The 21770-nt window shown below is 45.2% G+C and overlaps 1 protein-coding gene across 1 annotated transcript; it reads right to left on the reverse strand.

The window, feature by feature from the left end:
• Positions 1-37: 37 nt before the first annotated feature.
• On the reverse strand, positions 38-17605 carry LOC112255905 (stanniocalcin-2-like). Its single transcript, XM_042325989.1, has 4 exons — positions 17211-17605; positions 5084-5226; positions 2267-2478; positions 38-1920 (listed from the first exon to the last, which is right to left on the reverse strand). The coding sequence occupies exons 1-4, from the start codon at positions 17347-17349 to the stop codon at positions 1554-1556; spliced, it is 861 nt and encodes a 286-aa protein (XP_042181923.1). The 5' UTR covers positions 17350-17605; the 3' UTR covers positions 38-1553.
• Between the last annotated feature and the right edge of the window lie 4165 nt (positions 17606-21770).

Consider the following 21770-nt stretch of genomic DNA (forward strand, 5'->3'; position numbering starts at 1 on the left):
TGTGTGTCTGTAGGACTGTCTGTTGTGTGTCTGTAGGACTGTCTGTAGGGCTGTTTGTATGAATGTCTGTAGGATGGTCTGTAGGGTGTCTGTAGCGTGTCTGTGGGACTGTCGGTAGCGTGTCTGTGGGACTGTCTGTAGCGTGTCTGTAGGACCGTCTACCGCGTTCCTAAAGGACTGTCTGTAGCGTGTCTGTAGGACTGTCTGTAGCGTGTCTGTAGGCGTGTCTGTAGCGTGTCTGTAGGACTGTCTGTAGTGTGTCTGTAGGACTGTCTGTAGCATGTCTGTAGCGTGTCTGCGAGTCTGTTCCCACAACAACAGAAATGTTTGTACCTAAGAGTCCAATATAAGTGTCAGTAATTAATCTTTAAACCGAATCAATTGAAAATCACCTTTGAATTGTTCTAGTGCTACTTACTGTACGACATTGTCACCCCAGTCGAGTGAACTCTAGTAAACCTCAGCCTCACAGAGAGGAGTCACTACAGATGGAACCAGCATGTTGAGGCACCTGGATGCATTAGCACATTAGCTGAGATCAGAGGAGGGTTTTCTGAGAGAACTAAACCTATGCTATGTCTGCAACCCAATTGGCCCATATGGCCCTGGTCAAAAGCAGTGCACTCTGTAGGGAATAGGGTGCTATTTGAGACACAGTATGCATATGCTGCTACAGACAGACACTGTGTCCTGGGTGCCCTAATAGTAGGAATCCTAACGATGGAAGCTGGCCATCGGAGAATGTACCAGTTTGTTTACTTTGCCATGGTAACCCAACCTCATGCACTACAAGCCATATGTGCCAGAACTGGGCTTCAAAACCTGTACAGTTTGTATTTAATCATCAAGTATCTAGTATTATAATACTAACAACACATTCCCACTTTGAAACAACAATGCTGAATGTTGCATATCTACAGATGGGTGGTGATGGAGTCTGGTGTGGTATACAACAGAACACACCATGTACTATAATCTTATATGGTGACTATATTTATACATGTTCATACTGTATAAATATAGATATGTATATTTCTATGTACATTTGGATATTTAAACATTGCATAAAGAATAAAATAAATAATACAAATATAATCAGATGTTACAGTGAGTATGATTTGAGAAACGCTATATTAGAGCCCAAGAAGTCCTAACACTTCAAATAAAATCAGGATAATAATACTAAACAGAAACAACATCGTGGACTACAATCTGGAGTAACTGAACGAGCTACACCAAGTTACCCTGCAGATGTACCATTTAGGACTTCTGGAATGACTGGAGAGGAGAGGGGGAGAGAGGGATAGAGGACGGAGAGAGGGATAGAGGACGGAGAGAGGGATAGAGGATGGAGAGAGGGATAGAGGACGGAGAGAGCGAGAGAAAGAGAGAGTGAGTCTGTGTTTGTGTGTAGATGTGTGTGTTCTTGCATGTACAGTATCTGTCTATGTGTATGTCTGTGTGTGTGTATGCATGTGTGTGTGTGTGTGGGAGGGGGCTATGATGGTGACACGGTCAGGGAGGGCTCTGGATAGTTAGGGTTCAATGTCTCTTCACCTCCGGATGTCTGTGGCCTCAGAGCCTTCCTGATCCGCCGCCACCCCAGCCTCAGGGCTCTGTCGACGGGGACCCTGGCTGCGGCTGCGGGGGTGGGCGTTGAAGCCGCCTTTACTGGGCTTGTCCTTGTCCCCCTGTCGGGGGGGTCTGGGGTGGTCTGGCTCGGAGTGGGGGGACCTGTGGCGGCGGTGGTCGGGGGAGGCGGGGGCCTGACCAGGAGGGGGGGTGAGGGAAGAGCAGACACTCAGGCTGTCACAGAGAGCCCCCCAGTTCTGCTCACACTGCAGCCGGACACTCCTAGATAAGGCCTCCTTCACCTCCTCCCCACAGCTCAGTAGGATGTTGACCAGCTCCACATACGGCCTGTGGGTAGGAGAGAGACAGAGAGAGAGAGAGAGAGAGAGAGAGAGAGAGAGAGAGAGAGAGAGAGATCGTGGGATTATTATACTATTATATGAATATAGGGCTGCACATCCACAGCTTGGTATGAGTGGTTTACCTTCTAGGTAAGTCAAAATGGGAAGAGGCAGAGAGAAGAGTAGAAAGAGGTAGAGAAAGGCAGAGAGAGTGATGGAGAGGGAGGAAGAGACAGACAAAGGGTCAGAGAGAAAGAGAGACATAGTACTTCTCACCCTTTAGGGAAGAGAAGAAGGGATGATACGGAGAGAGGGAGAGAGAAAAACACACTGATGAATGCCTACATCCTCACCCTTTAGGGAAGAGGTCCTGGAAGTGGATCATCTCCACCATGACCGCAACGTTCTGCTTGGCTGCAGAACACAGGTTGTGTCTGAGGTAACACTCTCTCTGCAGCTGGAACACCATCTCTTTAATGGCCAAGCACTTCCTGCTGATGCAGCTGAACTTGTGTCTCAAGCCATGGGCCATGCACTTCAGAGCATCCTTGATGAACGACTTACCCTAAACACACACAGTAGATATAGAACACTCAACCCTGACCCTAAACACACACAGTAGATATAGAACACTCAACCCTGACCCTAAACACACACAGTAGATATAGAACACTCAACCCTGACCCTAAACACACACAGTAGATATAGAACACTCAACCCTAACCCTTACCCTAAACACACAGACATGTAGAACACTAAATCCTAACCCTAACAGAACTATAGAACACTTAACCCAAACAGAACTATAGAACACTCAACCCTAACCCTAACAGAACTACACAACACTCAACGCTAACCATAACAGAACTATAGAACACTCAACGCTAACCCTAACAGAACTATAGAACACTCAACCCTAACCCTAACAGATATATAGAACACTCAACCCTAACCCTTACAGACATATAGAACACTCAACCCTAACACTAACAGACATATAGAACACCTAACCTTTACAGAACTATACAACACTCAAACCTAACCCTAGCATACATATAGAACACTCAAACCTAACCATAACAGACATATAGAACACTCAACCCTAAACCTTACAGACATATAGAACACTCAACCCTAACCCTAACAGAACTATAGAACACTCAAACCTAACCATAACAGAACTATAGAACACTCAACCCTAACCATAACAGACATATAGAACACTCAACCCTAAACCTTACAGACATATAGAACACTCAACCCTAACCCTTACAGAACTATAGAACACTCAACCCTAACCCTAACAGAACTATAGAACACTCAACGCTAACCCTAACAGACATATAGAACACTCCACCCTAACCCTTACAGACATATAGAACACTCAACCCTAACCCTAACAGAAATATAGAACACTCAACCCTAACCCTAACAGAACTATAGAACACTCAATCCTAACCCTAACAGAACCATAGAACACTCAATCCTAACCCTAACAGAACTATAGAACACTCAACCCTAACCCTAACAGAACTATAGAAAACTCAACCCTAACCCTAACAGAACTATAGAACACTCAACCCTAACCCTAACAGAACTATAGAACACTCAATTCTAACCCTAACAGAACCATAGAACACTCAATCCTAACCCTAACAGAACTATAGAACACTCAACCCTAACCCTAACAGATATATAGAACACTCAACCCTAACCCTAACAGAACTATAGAAAACTCAAACCTGACCCTAACAGAAATATAGAACACTCAACCATTGTACTTAACATGTATTTTACCAGTTAGATTGACTGAGAAGACATTCTCTTTTACAGCAACGACCTTGGGAATAGATGCAAGGGAGAGGAGAGTGGTTGAATTGACCAATTGGAAGCTGGGGATTATTGGATTGGTTGATTGTGCTGTACCAATAAAAACCTGCTAAGCCCTGAACATACAGTGCATTCGAAAAGTATTCAGACCCCTTGACTTTTTCCACATTTTGTTACGTTACAGACCTATTCTAAAATTGATTACAAAAAGAATCCTCCTCAATATACACACAATACCTTATAATGACAAAAAAAACTGTTTTTTAAATATTTTTGCAAATGTATTAAAAATAAAAAACTGAAATATCACATTTATCACATTTACATACAGTACCAGTCAAAGTTTGGACACATCTACTCATTCAAGGGCCCTTCTCCCCCAATTGCTCAGTTTGGAAGAGTTAGGAAGAGTCTTGGTGGTTCCAAACTTCCTCCATTTAAGAATGATGGAGACCACTCTGTGCTTGGGGACCTTCAATGCTGCATATATTTTTTCGTACCCTTCCCCAGATCTGTGCCTCAACTCAATCCTGTCTCTCAGCACTATGGACAATTCCTTCGACCTCGTGGCTTGGTTTTTGCTCTGACATGCACTGTCAACTGTGGGCACTTATATAGAAAGGAGTGTGCCTTTCCAAACCATGTCCAATCAATTGCATTTTTTTTCACCTTTATTTAACCAGGTAGGCTAGTTGAGAACAAGTTCTCATTTTCAACTGTGACCTTACCACAGGTGTTCTCCAATCAAGTTGTTGAAACATCTCAAGGATGATCAATGGAAACAGGATGCACCTGAGCTCAATTTCGAATCGCATAGCAAAGGGTCTGAATACTTATGTAAATAAGAGATTTTATACATTTGCTGAAATTTCTAAAAACCTGTTTTGACTTTGTCACTATAGTGTATGGTGTGTAGATTGATGAGGATTTTTTATTTATTTAATCTATTTTAGAATAAAGCTGTAACGTAAGAAAATGTGGTAAAGTGAAGGGGTTTGAATACTTTCTGAATGCACTGTAGATGTTCTAGTTGTAGGATGGTTAGAACTCCTTCTGATGGCCCAGTGAGAGGCCGGGACAGAGCCTGTTCTACCCGTCTGAAAGGGGATCTGGCTCGGCATGGTGCCAGATGGCTACCCCTGGCCCTGGAGCCCTCTGACCTGACACACAGAGACCTGACCTCCGTGGGAGAGGGAAGGGAATTGGGGCACACAAACACATACGAATGCACATGTTGGCAAACACACTCAATAAATCCATGTGTGCACTAACATACACGCATGTACACACATACACATGTAGACTTAAACAAACACACACACACACGCAGAGTGCCTTACCTGGGAGTCGAACTTTCCGGCGTTGTGTAGGAAGGTCAGACAGATCTCCTGCAGGCCTCTGATCTCACAGGAGTTGTTCTCAAAACACTCAAACACACCGCAGCCCACATCTCCTGCACTCACCAGACAGTGCTGGATCTCAGCTGGAGCGAGAGAGAGATGGAGAGAGAGTTGTCACTGACACTTACAGTCTACTATCAAGCATCAACCTCTATCCCCATTACATGTAATGATACAGGCCATGGTCTTAAGCATGGTCTCAGAGCTGTTATTTCCTTTTTATCCCTAAACTGTTATTTCCTTGTTGTCTCAGAGCTGTTATTTATTTGTTGCCTCAGAGCTGTTATTTCCTTGTGGTCTCAGAGCTGTTATTTATTTGTGGTCTCAGAGCTATTATTTCCTTGTTGTCTCAGAGCTGTTATTTATTTGTGGTCTCAGAGCTATTATTTCCTTGTTGTCTCAGAGCTGTTATTTCCTTGTTGTCTCAGAGCTGTTATTTCCTTGTTGTCTCAGAGCTGTTATTTCCTTGTTGCCTCAGAGCTGTTATTTCCTTGTTGTCTCAGAGCTATTATTTCCTTGTTGTCTCAGAGCTATTATTTCCTTGTTGCCTCAGAGCTATTATTTCCTTGTTGTCTCAGAGCTATTATTTCCTTGTTGTCTCAGAGCTATTATTTCCTTGTGGTCTCAGAGCTGTTATTTCCTTGTGGTCTCAGAGCTGTTATTTCCTTGTTGTTTCAGAGCTATTATTTCCTTGTTGCCTCAGAGCTGTTATTTCCTTGTTGTCTCAGAGCTATTATTTCCTTGCTGTCTCAGAGCTGTTATTTCCTTGCTGTCTCAGAGCTGTTATTTCCTTGTTGCCTCAGAGCTGTTATTTCCTTGTTGTCTCAGAGCTATTATTTCCTTGTTGTCTCAGAGCTATTATTTCCTTGTTGCCTCAGAGCTATTATTTCCTTGTTGTCTCAGAGCTATTATTTCCTTGTTGTCTCAGAGCTATTATTTCCTTGTGGTCTCAGAGCTGTTATTTCCTTGTGGTCTCAGAGCTGTTATTTCCTTGTTGTTTCAGAGCTATTATTTCCTTGTTGCCTCAGAGCTGTTATTTCCTTGTTGTCTCAGAGCTATTATTTCCTTGCTGTCTCAGAGCTGTTATTTCCTTGCTGTCTCAGAGCTGTTATTTCCTTGTTGCCTCAGAGCTGTTATTTCCTTGTTGTCTCAGAGCTGTTATTTCCTTTTTATCCCTAAACTGTTATTTCCTTGTTGTCTCAGAGCTGTTATTTCCTTGTTGCCTCAGAGCTGTTATTTCCTTGTGGTCTCAGAGCTGTTATTTCCTTGTTGTCTCAGAGCTGTTATTTCCTTGTGGTCTCAGAGCTGTTATTTCCTTGTTGTCTCAGAGCTGTTATTTCCTTGTTGCCTCAGAGCTGTTATTTCCTTGTTGTCTCAGAGCTGTTATTTATTTGTGGTCTCAGAGCTGTTATTTATTTGTGGTCTCAGAGCTGTTATTTCCTTGTTGTCTCAGAGCTGTTATTTCCTTGCTGTCTCAGAGCTGTTATTTCCTTGTTGTCTCAGAGCTGTTATTTCCTTGTTGTCTCAGAGCTGTTATTTCCTTGTTGCCTCAGAGCTGTTATTTCCTTGTAATCTTCATGTAACTTTCTAACCAATGGTTCTGTTAGTAGAGTAAGAGTTCTAGGCCCCTTTCCTCAAATACAGACCCCCCCTCCTTTGTCCATGCATAACAAACAAAATTTGTATTTAATGTTTTCATCATTTCCCACCAGGTGACTCTCTGGCCAATCAGAAACATGAATCATTCCGTTAGGGAGAGGAAAAGAAGGAACTGTCCTTAGGTCTGGACATCCAGGCTGAGATTTGAATTCCCATGGCAGAGAGACTGGCTCCTATGTGGACCCTGGTCCAAAGTAGTGCACCATATAGGAAACAGGGTGTCATTTGGGAGGCTCCCTCTTTCTACTGTCAGTGTAGTAGATACATACTAAACCAGCCTCCAGGCTTCAGCGTCAGAGATAAGAAAACAACATCTCTCCTCTTCTCTCCACAGAGAGAGACAGACCAGAGGGGTGTGCAGATGAATGCAGGGTGACAGAGAGATTATTACTGTGTCATTCTGCGTCAAAATACATCTGCATTGCCTGGCGTGAGGATAGGAGGGGATGCTGCACTGCAGATACCGATACAGCGTTGGGTATTACAGGAGAACATACCAACGCAGAAGTCATTACTATTGTGCCTTTAGTCAACCTGTGTCAGTTTTCCTGGTATTAAACAAGCATGTAGATGAGTGACTGTGTATTAGTTTATATATAATTAGTCTTTCCTGTCTGTGCTGCCAGGTACACATATTTGACACCCTTCAACTTTTCACAGGATCTTTCTAAGTGACTAACTGGCCGGGCTGCTGTGGAGAGATGGACTAGACTGGTGACTGGACTGGAGCGGACAGGTAACTGGACTAGACTGGTGACTGGACTGGAGCGGACAGGTGATTGGACTGAAGTAGACAGGTGATTGGACTGAAGTAGACAGGTGATTGGACTGAAGTAGACAGGTGATTGGACTGAAGTAGACAGGTGACTGGACTGAAGTAGACAGGGGACTGGACTGAAGTAGACAGGTGACTGGACTGAAGTAGACAGGTGACTGGACTAGACTGGTGACTGGACCGGAGCGGACAGGTGATTGGACTGAAGTAGACAGGTGATTGGACTGAAGTAGACAGGTGACTGGACTGAAGTAGACAGGTGACTGGACTAGACTGGTGACTGGACCGGAGCGGACAGGTGATTGGACTGAAGTAGACAGGTGATTGGACTGAAGTAGACAGGTGACTGGACTGAAGTAGACAGGTGATTGGAATGAAGTAGACAGGTGACTGGACTGAAGTAGACAGGTGATTGGACTGAAGTAGACAGGTGACTGGACTGAGGTAGACAGGTGATTGGACTGAAGTAGACAGGTGATTGGACTGAAGTAGACAGGTGACTGGACTGAAGTAGACAGGTGACTGGACTGAAGTAGACAGGTGACTGGACTAGACTGGTGACTGGACCGGAGCGGACAGGTGATTGGACTGAAGTAGACATGTGATTGGACTGAAGTAGACAGGTGACTGGACTGAAGTAGACAGGTGACTGGACTGAAGTAGACAGGTGATTGGACTGGAGCAGACAGGTGACTGGACTGAAGTAGACAGGTGACTGGACTGGAGCGGACAGGTGATTGGACTGAAGTAGACAGGTGACTGGACTGAAGTAGACAGGTGACTGGACTAGACTGGTGACTGGACTGGAGCGGACAGGTGATTGGACTGAAGTAGACAGGTGATTGGACTGAAGTAGACAGGTGATTGGACTGAAGTAGACAGGTGATTGGACTGAAGTAGACAGGTGACTGGACTGAAGTAGACAGGGGACTGGACTGAAGTAGACAGGTGACTGGACTGAAGTAGACAGGTGACTGGACTAGACTGGTGACTGGACCGGAGCGGACAGGTGATTGGACTGAAGTAGACAGGTGATTGGACTGAAGTAGACAGGTGACTGGACTGAAGTAGACAGGTGATTGGAATGAAGTATACAGGTGACTGGACTGAAGTAGACAGGTGATTGGACTGAAGTAGACAGGTGACTGGACTGAGGTAGACAGGTGATTGGACTGAAGTAGACAGGTGATTGGACTGAAGTAGACAGGTGACTGGACTGAAGTAGACTGAAGTAGGGGACTGGACTGAAGTAGACAGGTGACTGGACTGAAGTAGACAGGTGACTGGACTAGACTGGTGACTGGACCGGAGCGGACAGGTGATTGGACTGAAGTAGACAGGTGATTGGACTGAAGTAGACAGGTGACTGGACTGAAGTAGACAGGGGACTGGACTGAAGTAGACAGGTGACTGGACTGAAGTAGACAGGTGACTGGACTAGACTGGTGACTGGACCGGAGCGGACAGGTGATTGGACTGAAGTAGACAGGTGATTGGACTGAAGTAGACAGGTGACTGGACTGAAGTAGACAGGTGATTGGAATGAAGTAGACAGGTGACTGGACTGAAGTAGACAGGTGATTGGACTGAAGTAGACAGGTGACTGGACTGAGGTAGACAGGTGATTGGACTGAAGTAGACAGGTGATTGGACTGAAGTAGACAGGTGACTGGACTGAAGTAGACGGGGGACTGGACTGAAGTAGACAGGTGACTGGACTGAAGTAGACAGGTGACTGGACTAGACTGGTGACTGGACCGGAGCGGACAGGTGATTGGACTGAAGTAGACAGGTGATTGGACTGAAGTAGACAGGTGACTGGACTGAAGTAGACAGGTGACTGGACTGAAGTAGACAGGTGATTGGACTGGAGCAGACAGGTGACTGGACTGAAGTAGACAGGTGACTGGACTGGAGCGGACAGGTGATTGGACTGAAGTAGACAGGTGACTGGACTGAAGTAGACAGGTGACTGGACTAGACTGGTGACTGGACTGGAGCGGACAGGTGATTGGACTGAAGTAGACAGGTGATTGGACTGAAGTAGACAGGTGATTGGACTGAAGTAGACAGGTGATTGGACTGAAGTAGACAGGTGACTGGACTGAAGTAGACAGGGACTGGACTGAAGTAGACAGGTGACTGGACTGAAGTAGACAGGTGACTGGACTAGACTGGTGACTGGACCGGAGCGGACAGGTGATTGGACTGAAGTAGACAGGTGATTGGACTGAAGTAGACAGGTGACTGGACTGAAGTAGACAGGTGATTGGAATGAAGTAGACAGGTGACTGGACTGAAGTAGACAGGTGATTGGACTGAAGTAGACAGGTGACTGGACTGAGGTAGACAGGTGATTGGACTGAAGTAGACAGGTGATTGGACTGAAGTAGACAGGTGACTGGACTGAAGTAGACGGGGGACTGGACTGAAGTAGACAGGTGACTGGACTGAAGTAGACAGGTGACTGGACTAGACTGCTGACTGGACCGGAGCGGACAGGTGATTGGACTGAAGTAGACAGGTGATTGGACTGAAGTAGACAGGTGACTGGACTGAAGTAGACAGGTGACTGGACTGAAGTAGACAGGTGATTGGACTGGAGCAGACAGGTGACTGGACTGAAGTAGACAGGTGACTGGACTGGAGCGGACAGGTGATTGGACTGAAGTAGACAGGTGACTGGACTGAAGTAGACAGGTGACTGGACTAGACTGGTGACTGGACTGGAGCGGACAGGTGATTGGACTGAAGTAGACAGGTGATTGGACTGAAGTAGACAGGTGATTGGACTGAAGTACACAGGTGACTGGACTGAAGTAGACAGGGGACTGGACTGAAGTAGACAGGTGACTGGACTGAAGTAGACAGGTGACTGGACTAGACTGGTGACTGGACTGGAGCGGACAGGTGATTGGACTGAAGTAGACAGGTGATTGGACTGGAGCGGACAGGTGATTGCACTGAAGTAGACAGGTGACTGGACTGGAGCGGACAGGTGATTGGACTGAAGTAGACAGGTGACTGGACTGAAGTAGAAATGTGACTGGACTGGAGCGGACAGGTGATTGGACTGAAGTAGACAGGTGACTGGACTAAACTGGTGACTGGACTGGAGCGGACAGGTGATTGGACTGAAGTAGACAGGTGATTGGACTGAAGTAGACAGGTGATTGGACCGAAGTAGACAGGGGACTGGACTGAAGTAGACAGGTGACTGGACTGAAGTAGACAGGTGACTGGACTAGACTGGTGACTGGACCGGAGCGGACAGGTGATTGGACTGAAGTAGACAGGTGATTGGACTGAAGTAGACAGGTGGTTGGACTGAAGTAGACAGGTGACTGGACTGAAGGAGACAGGTGATTGGACTGAAGTAGACAGGTGACTGGACTGAAGTAGACAGGTGATTGGACTGAAGTAGACAGGTGACTGGACTGAAGTAGACAGGTGACTGGACTGAAGTAGACAGGTGATTGGACTGGAGCGGACAGGTGATTGGACTGAAGTAGACAGGTGACTGGACTGGAGCGGACAGGTGATTGGACTGAAGTAGACAGGTGACTGGACTGGAGCGGACAGGTGATTGGACTGAAGTAGACAGGTGACTGGACTGAAGTAGACAGGTGACTGGACTGAAGTAGACAGGTGATTGGACTGGAGCGGACAGGTGATTGGACTGAAGTAGACAGGTGACTGGACTGGAGCGGACAGGTGATTGGACTGAAGTAGACAGGACTGGACTGGAGCGGACAGGTGTTTGGACTGAAGTAGACAGGTGACTGGACTGAAGTAGACAGGTGACTGGACTGGAGCGGACAGGTGATTGGACTGAAGTAGACAGGTGACTGGACTAGACTGGTGACTGGACTGGAGCGGACAGGTGATTGGACTGAAGTAGACAGGTGATTGGATTGAAGTAGACAGGTGATTGGACTGAAGTAGACAGGTGACTGGACTGAAGTAGATAGGGGACTGGACTGAAGTAGACAGGTGACTGGACTGAAGTAGACAGGTGACTGGACTAGACTGGTGACTGGACCGGAGCGGACAGGTGATTGGACTGAAGTAGACAGGTGATTGGACTGAAGTAGACAGGTGACTGGACTGAAGTAGACAGGTGATTGGACTGGAGCGGACAGGTGATGGACTGAAGTAGACAGGTGACTGGACTGGAGCGGACAGGTGATTGGACTGAAGTAGACAGGTGACTGGACTGGAGCGGACAGGTGATTGGACTGAAGTAGACAGGTGATTGGACTGAAGTAGACAGGTGATTGGACTGAAGTAGACAGGTGACTGGACTGAAGTAGACAGGTGACTGGAATGAAGTAGACAGGTGATTGGACTGGAGCGGACAGGAGATTGGACTGAAGTAGATAGGTGACTGGACTGAAGTAGACAGGTGACTGGACTGAAGTAGACAGGTGATTGGACTGGAGCGGACAGGTGATTGGACTGAAGTAGACAGGTGACTGGACTGGAGCGGACAGGTGATTGGACTGAAGTAGACAGGTGACTGGACTGGAGTGGACAGGTGTTTGGACTGAAGTAGACAGGTGACTGGACTAGACTGGTGACTGGACTGGAGCGGACAGGTGATTGGACTGAAGTAGACAGGTGATTGGACTGAAGTAGACAGGTGACTGGACTGAAGTAGACAGGTGACTGGACTGAAGTAGACAGGTGATTGGACTGGAGCGGACAGGTGATTGGACTGAAGTAGACAGGTGACTGGACTGGAGCGGACAGGTGATTGGACTGAAGTAGACAGGTGACTGGACTGGAGCGGACAGGTTATTGGACTGAAGTAGACAGGTGATTGGACTGAAGTAGACAGGTGATTGGACTGAAGTAGACAGGTGACTGGACTGAAGTAGACAGGTGACTGGACTGAAGTAGACAGGTGATTGGACTGGAGCGGACAGGTGATTGGACTGAAGTAGACAGGTGACTGGACTGAAGTAGACAGGTGACTGGACTGAAGTAGACAGGTGACTGGACTGAAGTAGACAGGTGATTGGACTGGAGCGGACAGGTGATTGGACTGAAGTAGACAGGTGACTGGACTGGAGCGGACAGGTGTTTGGACTGAAGTAGACAGGTGACTGGACTGAAGTAGACAGGTGACTGGACTGAAGTAGACAGGTGACTGGACTGGAGCGGACAGGTGATTGGACTGAAGTAGACAGGTGACTGGACTGGAGCGGACAGGTGATTGGACTGAAGTAGACAGGTGACTGGACTAGACTGGTGACTGGACTGGAGCGGACAGGTGATTGGACTGAAGTAGACAGGTGATTGGACTGAAGTAGACAGGTGACTGGACTGAAGTAGATAGGGGACTGGACTGAAGTAGACAGGTGACTGGACTGAAGTAGACAGGTGACTGGACTAGACTGGTGACTGGACCGGAGCGGACAGGTGACTGGACTGAAGTAGACAGGTGACTGGACTGAAGTAGACAGGTGACTGGACTAGACTGGTGACTGGACCGGAGCGGACAGGTGATTGGACTGAAGTAGACAGGTGATTGGACTGAAGTAGACAGGTGATTGGACTGAAGTAGACAGGTGACTGGACTGAAGGAGACAGGTGATTGGACTGAAGTAGTCAGGTGATTGGACTGAAGTAGACAGGTGACTGGACTGAAGTAGACAGGGGACTGGACTGAAGTAGACAGGTGACTGGACTGAAGTAGACAGGTGACTGAACTGAAGTAGACAGGGGACTGTTGACTGGACTGGAGCGGACAGGTGATTGGACTGAAGTAGACAGGTGACTGGACTGAAGTAGACAGGTGACTGGACTGAAGTAGACAGGTGACTGGACTGGAGCGGACAGGTGATTGAACTGAAATAGACAGGTGATTGAACTGGTGACTGGACTAGACTGGTGACTGAACAGGTGACTGACCTGGACTAGACAGTGTTCCTGTCCCTATACTGCACTGTAGAGTGTGACACATAAGACATTTCATAATTCAGCCCAATGTGACATGACTCTGGTAAGACCAGTGGTTGATGTTTACATTGAAACCGGAGTATCCAAGTATACAGCGGAGAAGATATGTAACAGTCCAGTCCAGGGCTGTAGTAGGTTGGCAGTTGGCATCACCCTTGGGCCTCTCGCTGTCCATGTAACTCAGTTGGTAGAGTATGACGCTTGCAACGCCAGGGCTGTAGTAGGTTGGCAGTTGGCATCACCCTTGGGCCTCTCGCTGTCCATGTAACTCAGTTGGTAGAGCATGACGCTTGCAACGCCAGGGCTGTGGGCTCAATTCCCACGGGGGATCAGTATGACAAATGTATGTACTCACTCCAGTAAGTGGCTCTGGATAAGAGCATCTGCTAAATGACTAAAATGTAGATGTTATACAATCTTATACAACGCCTGGCCAGTGGCAGCCAAGGAGGACAGGAATAAAACAAATGATAGTGGACTGAAATGAAATGACCAGGAGAGTGGGAAAAGTCTGCCTGTTAACCCCAAATGGTAGGATATTTAGAGAGGCCTTCCCTTTTGCTCCAGTCTAAGGCGCAGCGGTCTAAGGCACTGCATCTCAGTGCTAGAGGCGTCACTACAGACCCTGGTTCGATTCCAGGCCGTGATTGGAAGTCCCATAGGGCGGTGCACAATTGGACCGGTGTCTCCGGGTTAGGGTTTGGCAGGGGTAGGCCGTCATTGTAAACAAGAATTTGTTCTTAACTGACTTGCCTAGTTAAATAATGTATAGTGTACATGGCACACGGTGTTAGGCTACACATGGGCCTATTATAAGTGTTTATTTTGGACTACATGGGTTCAAACAAAAATGTACTTTGAAAACTTCTGTAATCAGTCTTGAAGACCCACAGAGAGAGTGAGTCCCCATCATCTCCCTCTCCTCTCCTCCAGTCACTGCCACTGAGGCATTCGGGAAACACATGGGATAGAACCAATACTGCTATGCTATTCCATATAGGCCAATCTTGAAAGGGTTAGCGTGTTTTAGACATCATAGGATATATGAGTCTTGGACATACAGTATGTGTCTTAGTTGGAGATATGCATTAATATACCTAGAGCAAATCACTGGAAGTGTCATATTTGATAGCCTAGGCAGATTAATCTCACGAGCCCTCCGGTCAGAGTAAATAAAGAATTAAAGCAACAAATTTACTTGAGAAATGATGCTTGTCAACAAGGACTGCTCTGTGGGGAGGTGTGTGTATGTATGTATGTATGTGTGTGTGTGTGTGTGTGTGTGTGTGTGTGTGTGTGTGTGTGTGTGTGTGTGTGTGTGTGTGTGTGTGTGTGTGTGTGTGTGTGTGTGTGTGTGTGTGTGTGTGTGTGTGTGTGTGTGTGTGTGTGTGTGCGTGTGCGTGTGTGCGAGAGAGAGAGAGAGAGAGAAAAAAAAAGGTATGTAGTCACTGGGTTTAACTTTGGTGCGCTGCAGGAAAATGAGCTGCTCTCGGCAGCGAGTGCTTGTGTTGGCGTTTACACGGGAATGTGCCTGGCTCGTCCGAGCTGGCCGCAACGTGCATTGAATTACACAGTGGTGTGGGACTCTGACTGACTGAGGGACTCTACTGTGCAGAGCTACATCAGGGCTGTCCCTGCAACTACAAGGATTAGAAACCCTTACATTATCGTGATTTTTTTATATTGAATAAGATATATAAGTATTTATTTCATAACATTGGTTATTTTGCATAGACCGTAGGCCTTTCCTAAGGGACTAGGATTCCTGTTAGAAATGCGGAACATCAGCCCTGCATGAGGCGATTGCATCATTCCCTATCAGCATGCTTTGTAGGAGCCTTACAATCAACAGTTAACGCCTGGAGTCCACTGTAAGGGCTCAGACACCAAAAGCGTTTGCTGGACAAGAGTACTTAACATCTTTGAACGTAATTTGCGAACCGATTTTACATGTAGACTCGTGTGAAAAATCTCGGCAGTCAGACGTTTGTAGCGGGTGTCCCTAAAACACAGCGCGCTGAATGATCGGCAGTTGAACGCTAGATCCAGATTAGGTGCGATGTGTGCGAGCCTTAAAGCGGTTACCGTGAATTTCACAGTATTTTACAGGCAGCTAGGTGGCGAGTAAAATGCTGTATCTCATATTACATTACTGTAATACTATTGACTGCATTATACTTAAGCAATAAGGCCCGATGGGATGTGGTATATGGTCAATATACCACAGCTAAGGACTGTTCTTAGGCACAACACAAAGTGATCATATACCACAAACCCCCGAAGTTCCTTATTGCTATTATAAACTGGTTACCAACGTCATTAGAGCAGTAAAAGTACATGTTTTGTAATACCCTTGGTATAGTCTGATATACCACGACTGTCAGCCTATCAGCATTCAGGGTATGCTACTTTAATCCGAATGAATGACTAAATTAATTAATTAATGGATGAATAAAATTCATTGAGGGGATGGGTTTGTATTTCACAGCATTTACTGTAATTACAAGGGATTTGTGCAAGCAGGTTGGCCACTTGATAAAATGTCTAAACACTATATTAATGAATATTTTGTGTTTTATATCAATTGCACTTCTGTAAGCCTTAACAAAGGCTTTCAAACTGGCAACAACTACAGGGCAAAACAGACCAAACGGACTTGGCGAAATGCTCAACCATTTCATTTAAGACGTACTGCCACTCTAATATGGCCCCTATACATTTTAAATTGATTTGCCACTATAACCCAATAGGAGTTAAATTGGTACAGCATTCTCACTCACAGGTGCAACAAATATAGTATGTTACAAGGCACGCCTCAAAATATGTTAATAAGCCTGACACAACAATACCATTCCCCCATTAGTGGTCAAATGTGTTTGATGCTCCAGAGATACAGTAGGGCACTGTATTATATGGGGTGAAATTACAGTACCATTCAAAAATACAGCAAATTTTCACATAATGCACCATCACTTACATTATTCTGCAATTAAACATTTCAGAGTTGTATTTTATTTTACTGTTTAGAATACCTCAATTTACCTTATAAATTACAGTTTTCCATTAGAGTAGCCTAGGCTCTATTGTAGCCACATGATAGTCACTCAACTGTGGTAGTTTGCTCATAGGCTAAGTAATTTTGCCAAGTTTGTTTCATTTAAATGCAAAACGCATACTGGTTGCCAATGGATCGGCTGGATGTTGGCTAACTTTGAACCAAGCACATTGTAACGAGCATACCCGGAAGAAAAAAAACAACTCAAACGCGCACACGCACAAACACCTAGAGGCGCTGCCATATACCTTATCTATCATGACCTACCTTGTGCCTGTCTATTAATAGTTTACTAACATATTGCATTTCTGTCACCCTGTATTTACAATATATCCCCTTTCTGGATCATCTGAAAAGGTAATCTCATCCATGATAAAGCCAGTATTTCGGTCAAGAAACAGATGAATGCAGAGGGAGAGAGAGAGAAATAACGTGTTCCTCGCTCCAAAATACACCGCGCTGAGGGCACGTGCACACAAGCATGCGGTCCCACTCGCGCAAATGTATCCCACTGATCTGTATTCTGATAACATCATTTCAACATCGACCCACTTCCCATACCAAATCCGTCGGGCATTCTCTCTCTCTCTCTGCGCGTGCGTGCTCTTTCTTACCTGTGTTCTGCAGAGACATCCGTCCTTTCTGGCTTGCCGGTTTCTCTGACGGGTTGTCATGAACATCGATATTATCCAATCCCACCACTTGCTCCAAAAGTGACAAAACCAGCAGGACTATTGCAAATTTAAACAACATTTCTGCCTCTATCTGTGAAGACCAGTATGTACCTGTGCTAAAGTCTGCCTTCCCTCTGCTCTGAGACAATGATGCAGTGTTGTATCGGAAACGCACCGGTCCAACCAGCCAGTCTGCTCTCTGTCTGTCCGTGGTAACTCAGTAGCACTCACGGCTGTAGACTGTATTCAGGCGGGCAGCGCAGAGAGTGAGACAGAAAGAGAGAGTGAGCACTGGGACAGCAGGGATGCTGCCTATATTTCCCAGAGCCCGGGCGGGTCGTCAATTTAGATGGAGTCAAGCAGGTGTTGTCAGCCAAGCTCAGCGACCAATCAGAGACGCAGACATCCACGTCCAAGGTTGAGATGGGAGTGTCCAGTGAAAGTCCCGTCTTGCCATAAAAGCTCCTCTTGTTAATAAAAAAAAAGCGTGTATGAGTAGGTGGTTATTTACTAGTGTTTGGCTAAGAAACCTGTCTCTTGTTGTTGCTTGCATCTGAGGAAAGAAAACATTTTTAAACAGACTTGTCAGAATCATGTTGGCATGCCAACAGCTATTAGCCTACAATGTAATAACATATAATGATATTAACAGGACACATCTGTTGTGGTTCGATTTATGTAATACTTTGAATAACATATTGGTGGATATAAGGTAAAACATTATTGGCAAATATATTTTCCCACAACGTATGAGGAAACAGTGTATTGAGTGGTATTATATTGTTCCCATTGCTAGCCTTACTCTATTTTGGCTATAATATATTTGCTACTTTATTACATGTTTCTATTTATGAATTTGTTGTTAATTGCAGTTGCACCATCCACTATGCCGATATGATGCACGTTTCCTAATGGATCAGTCAAGTATTAACTCATGCAAGTGCCCACTGTCACTGTCAGTGCTTCCTCTCTAAGAGAACCTGTAGCTTAGTAAGAGTCAGGCTGAAGGATTCTGAACAGATTGTCATTGTCCATGCATACAGTACAGGGCATACTCTTCTTGCCCGACTTTCACTGAATTCACTCCTTTTAAATACAGTCAATCAGTGGACTCCTGGTCACTGCAGGTGTTGGTGTTGTCCTGGAGACATGCATGAACTGGAGAGGTATGATGGGATTCTTATCAAACACACACTGAGAGACCCATATCTGAGACTGTCTGGTATGGTGCACCATCATGCCAGGGCCAAGACAATAAGGGAAGGAAGAGAGGAGGAAATGAGGAGGAGGAGAAGAAGAGGGGACAAGAGCAGGAGAAGAGAGAGGTGATGAGAAGAAAGGAGAGGAGAACAGAAGAGGATATAAGAAAAGGAATGGGAGGAGAGGATAAAAGGAACGGGAGGAGACGATAAGAGGAATGGGAGGAGAGGATAAGAGGAACGGGAGGAGACGATAAGAGGAATGGGAGGAGAGGATAAGAGGAACGGGAGGAGATAAGAGGATAAGAGGAACGGGAGGAGAGGATAAGAGGAACGGGAGGAGAGGATAAGAGGAATGGGAGGAGGGGATAAGAGGACAGGAGGAGAGGATAAGAGGAACGGGAGGAGAGGATAAGAGGAACAGGAGGAGAGTAGGTGTGTGTGTGTGTGTGGATGTGTTTAAGACCAGAAGTCCCCAAAAGGATGGTTAACAAACAAAAATTTGACCAACTGGGGGCATTTTGCTAGTTCCCACAAGGAAAAGGGTTATTTCAAGTTATAATTAGTGTTAGGGTTAGAATTCGGGTTAGTAGTTTATGGTTAGGGTTACGAGTTAGGGTTAGGGAAAATATGATTTGAATGGGAATCAATTGTGTTAGAGCTAGGGGCTTTTTGACAGCACCCCTTTTGATTTGAACAAAACCTACCATACATATTTGCCCATTGTAGAAGTGCTCAGAACGTGACTTTTGGACCTGAATGACAAAACATTCAAGAGATAAAGGTGTTCAAAGTTGACCCATTTTGCCTACCCCATCATACTAACCAGCTAACCGATCGCTGCAGCTGTACATAGTCTATCGGTAAATAGCCCACCCATTTTTACCTACCTCATCCCCATACTGTTTATATTTATTTACTTTTCTGCTCTTTTGCACACCAATATCTCTACCTGTACATTACCATCTGATCATTTATCACTCCAGTGTTAATCTGCAAAATTGTTGTTTTATATGACACTGTCAATCCTCCATAAGAAACCTATTGAAATCATTGAAATATACATAACAGAATAGACATGACCATTCCACCCACGGCATTCGACGTGGGTGGACTGGCGGTCATCTTTGTGGTAGTAATTAGAAGTTAAACATTCAACTAAAGTCAATTTCAATGGTGTACCAGCTACATTTCAGTGGTCTGAATGGATAGGTCCATTCTGTGAATTATATTTCTATGATTGATTGACACCCACCCTGAAGGTGAATTCCATTCTGTGAATTATATTTCTATGATTGAAATGACGCCCACCCTGAAGGGATAGGTCCGTTCTATGAATTGTATTTCTATGATTGAAATTACACCCACCCTGAAGGGATGGGACCATTCTATGAATTATATTTCTATGAGTGAAATGGCACCCACCCTGAAGGGATAGGTTCATTCTGTGAATTATATTTCTATGGTTGAAATTACACCCACCCTGAAGGGATGGGACCATTCTATGAATTATATTTCTATGGTTGAAATTACACCCACCCTGAAGGGATGGGACCATTCTATGAATTATATTTCTAGGATTGAAATGTATTCAGGAGCATGTTCTGTCTCAACCAATGATGGGCACAACACAAAAAAACTCAGATTAGGTGAAATAGGGTCTAAAATACAACATAGGAGTTTATGCATTTTTAGATAATTTACATTCATGGTTTAAAAATGATGATTATTGTTAAAAAATAATAATAATAATAATAATAAAATAGTTTGACAAGCTTTTAAATGATATGAAACTCAACCGCTCATCTCTCCAGTGATGAAGACATGGATGTTTCATGGTAGGGTATATGCAAAATGGGTCAACTTCGAGCAGCTTTATCTTCTGAATGTTTTGCTGTTCAGGTCCAAAACATCACTTTCTGACCACTTCTTCCATGGACAAACGTGTATGGAAAGTTTTGTTTAAACCAAAAGGGATGTTGTCAAAAAAGTGATTGAATTCAAATGGATTTAACCATGAGGAATGTTGGTCCAAAGTTGCTACCAGCTATATGCCAATATGCTCCAGACCACTTGGCAGAGGCAGTGATGTGATTTTATGTAAGCTGCAGTGATAGGCTACTGACACTAGCCTATAAGCTACTCGGCCCACCACTTTGACTAGCCCCAAATATAATAAACATGTAATTGAGATTTATATTGCACTGCGTGCTATCTGTTGTTTTTGCCAAATGTGTCAAGCAACGTTTTATGCGTGGTTTTGGCACGGGTTCGGATTTGCCTAATAAGCTCCTATTTTTAGTCTGGCCATGCAATCACATGCACATTTAGATTATACCGCATAGTCTTCTAATTGTTTACCAAAGTTATGATGGTCATGCCACGACTCGGAAATATTCCCGTCTGGTTTGATTATTTATCGTTTTAAATTGGCCTGCAGTGCTGCGAGCGGGATGAATCGTGCTAAATTGACCACATCTGTGGAAAAAACGGAACGAGATGCAGCCTGGCCATCTCGAGGAATTCAGAGCCGCTGAGAAAAAGTCGTTTTGGCGAAGTTCCCGCTAAAGCTGAAAATAGCCCGGAGAGACTCACAGACAGTGAGAGCAGTGGTAAGGTTTTACTCGGCAGCCACACGAATCGGAACGGAATGAGATGAGCAACGGGAATCCGAGAGTGTTATCATGATAAATAGATGAACGGAAGAATCTACATCTCCGCTTTAAACGACAGTGTGCTTATTCTTTCTCTCTGAAAACAAAACATTGCCTACTGTAGCCTATGTAACGTTACGTAGGATATAACCTAACATTATGAAACACCATAACAGTGACATAAAACGATCCACCTCTCAAGGAACCCTGGGTGCATGAAGGATCACTTTTGGAAGCAGTGTAGGTGTTGTGTATGTAGTGTTTGTTTCCCTATTCCGCTGGCCCGCTGCCTGTAGGTTGGCTGTACCTACCACGGTTTGGAATCTCCTTCTGAATCCACGTCTGTCCAAACCATACCCATGCTGCGAACACACCCTCGATCTAGGCCAATCAGCGCAGAGCAGGGCCCCGCAGGCTGGTAATGGCGCGGAGGCAGACTGGCCCGCAAGCAGACTAGCCCGCGGATGATGGACTACAACCAACCATGTATTTAGCACTTCTTAGATCCCAAAATATGTCTCAGGAAAGACAGACTGCAGGTACTCTACCGTTCAAAAGTTTGGGGTCACTTAGAAATGTCCTTGTTTTTTTAAATAATATAATTTTGGGGGGCTTTTAATAACCCTGTCAACATCTTGACTATATTT

The sequence above is a fragment of the Oncorhynchus tshawytscha genome, linkage group LG08 (assembly GCF_018296145.1).
Source record: "Oncorhynchus tshawytscha isolate Ot180627B linkage group LG08, Otsh_v2.0, whole genome shotgun sequence".
Lineage (NCBI taxonomy): Eukaryota > Metazoa > Chordata > Actinopteri > Salmoniformes > Salmonidae > Oncorhynchus > Oncorhynchus tshawytscha.

Excerpts from the sequence above, each read along its gene's own strand:
- LOC112255905 (XM_042325989.1), bottom strand. The coding sequence starts at position 17,349 with ATGTTGTTTAAATTTGCAATAGTCCTGCTGGTTTTGTCACTTTTGGAG. Across the intron at positions 5,227-17,210 it reads GATGTCTCTGCAGAACACAG|CTGAGATCCAGCACTGTCTG; the intron begins GTAAGAAAGAGC and ends CTCTCGCTCCAG. Across the intron at positions 1,921-2,266 it reads CAGGACCTCTTCCCTAAAGG|GCCGTATGTGGAGCTGGTCA; the intron begins GTGAGGATGTAG and ends TCCTACCCACAG.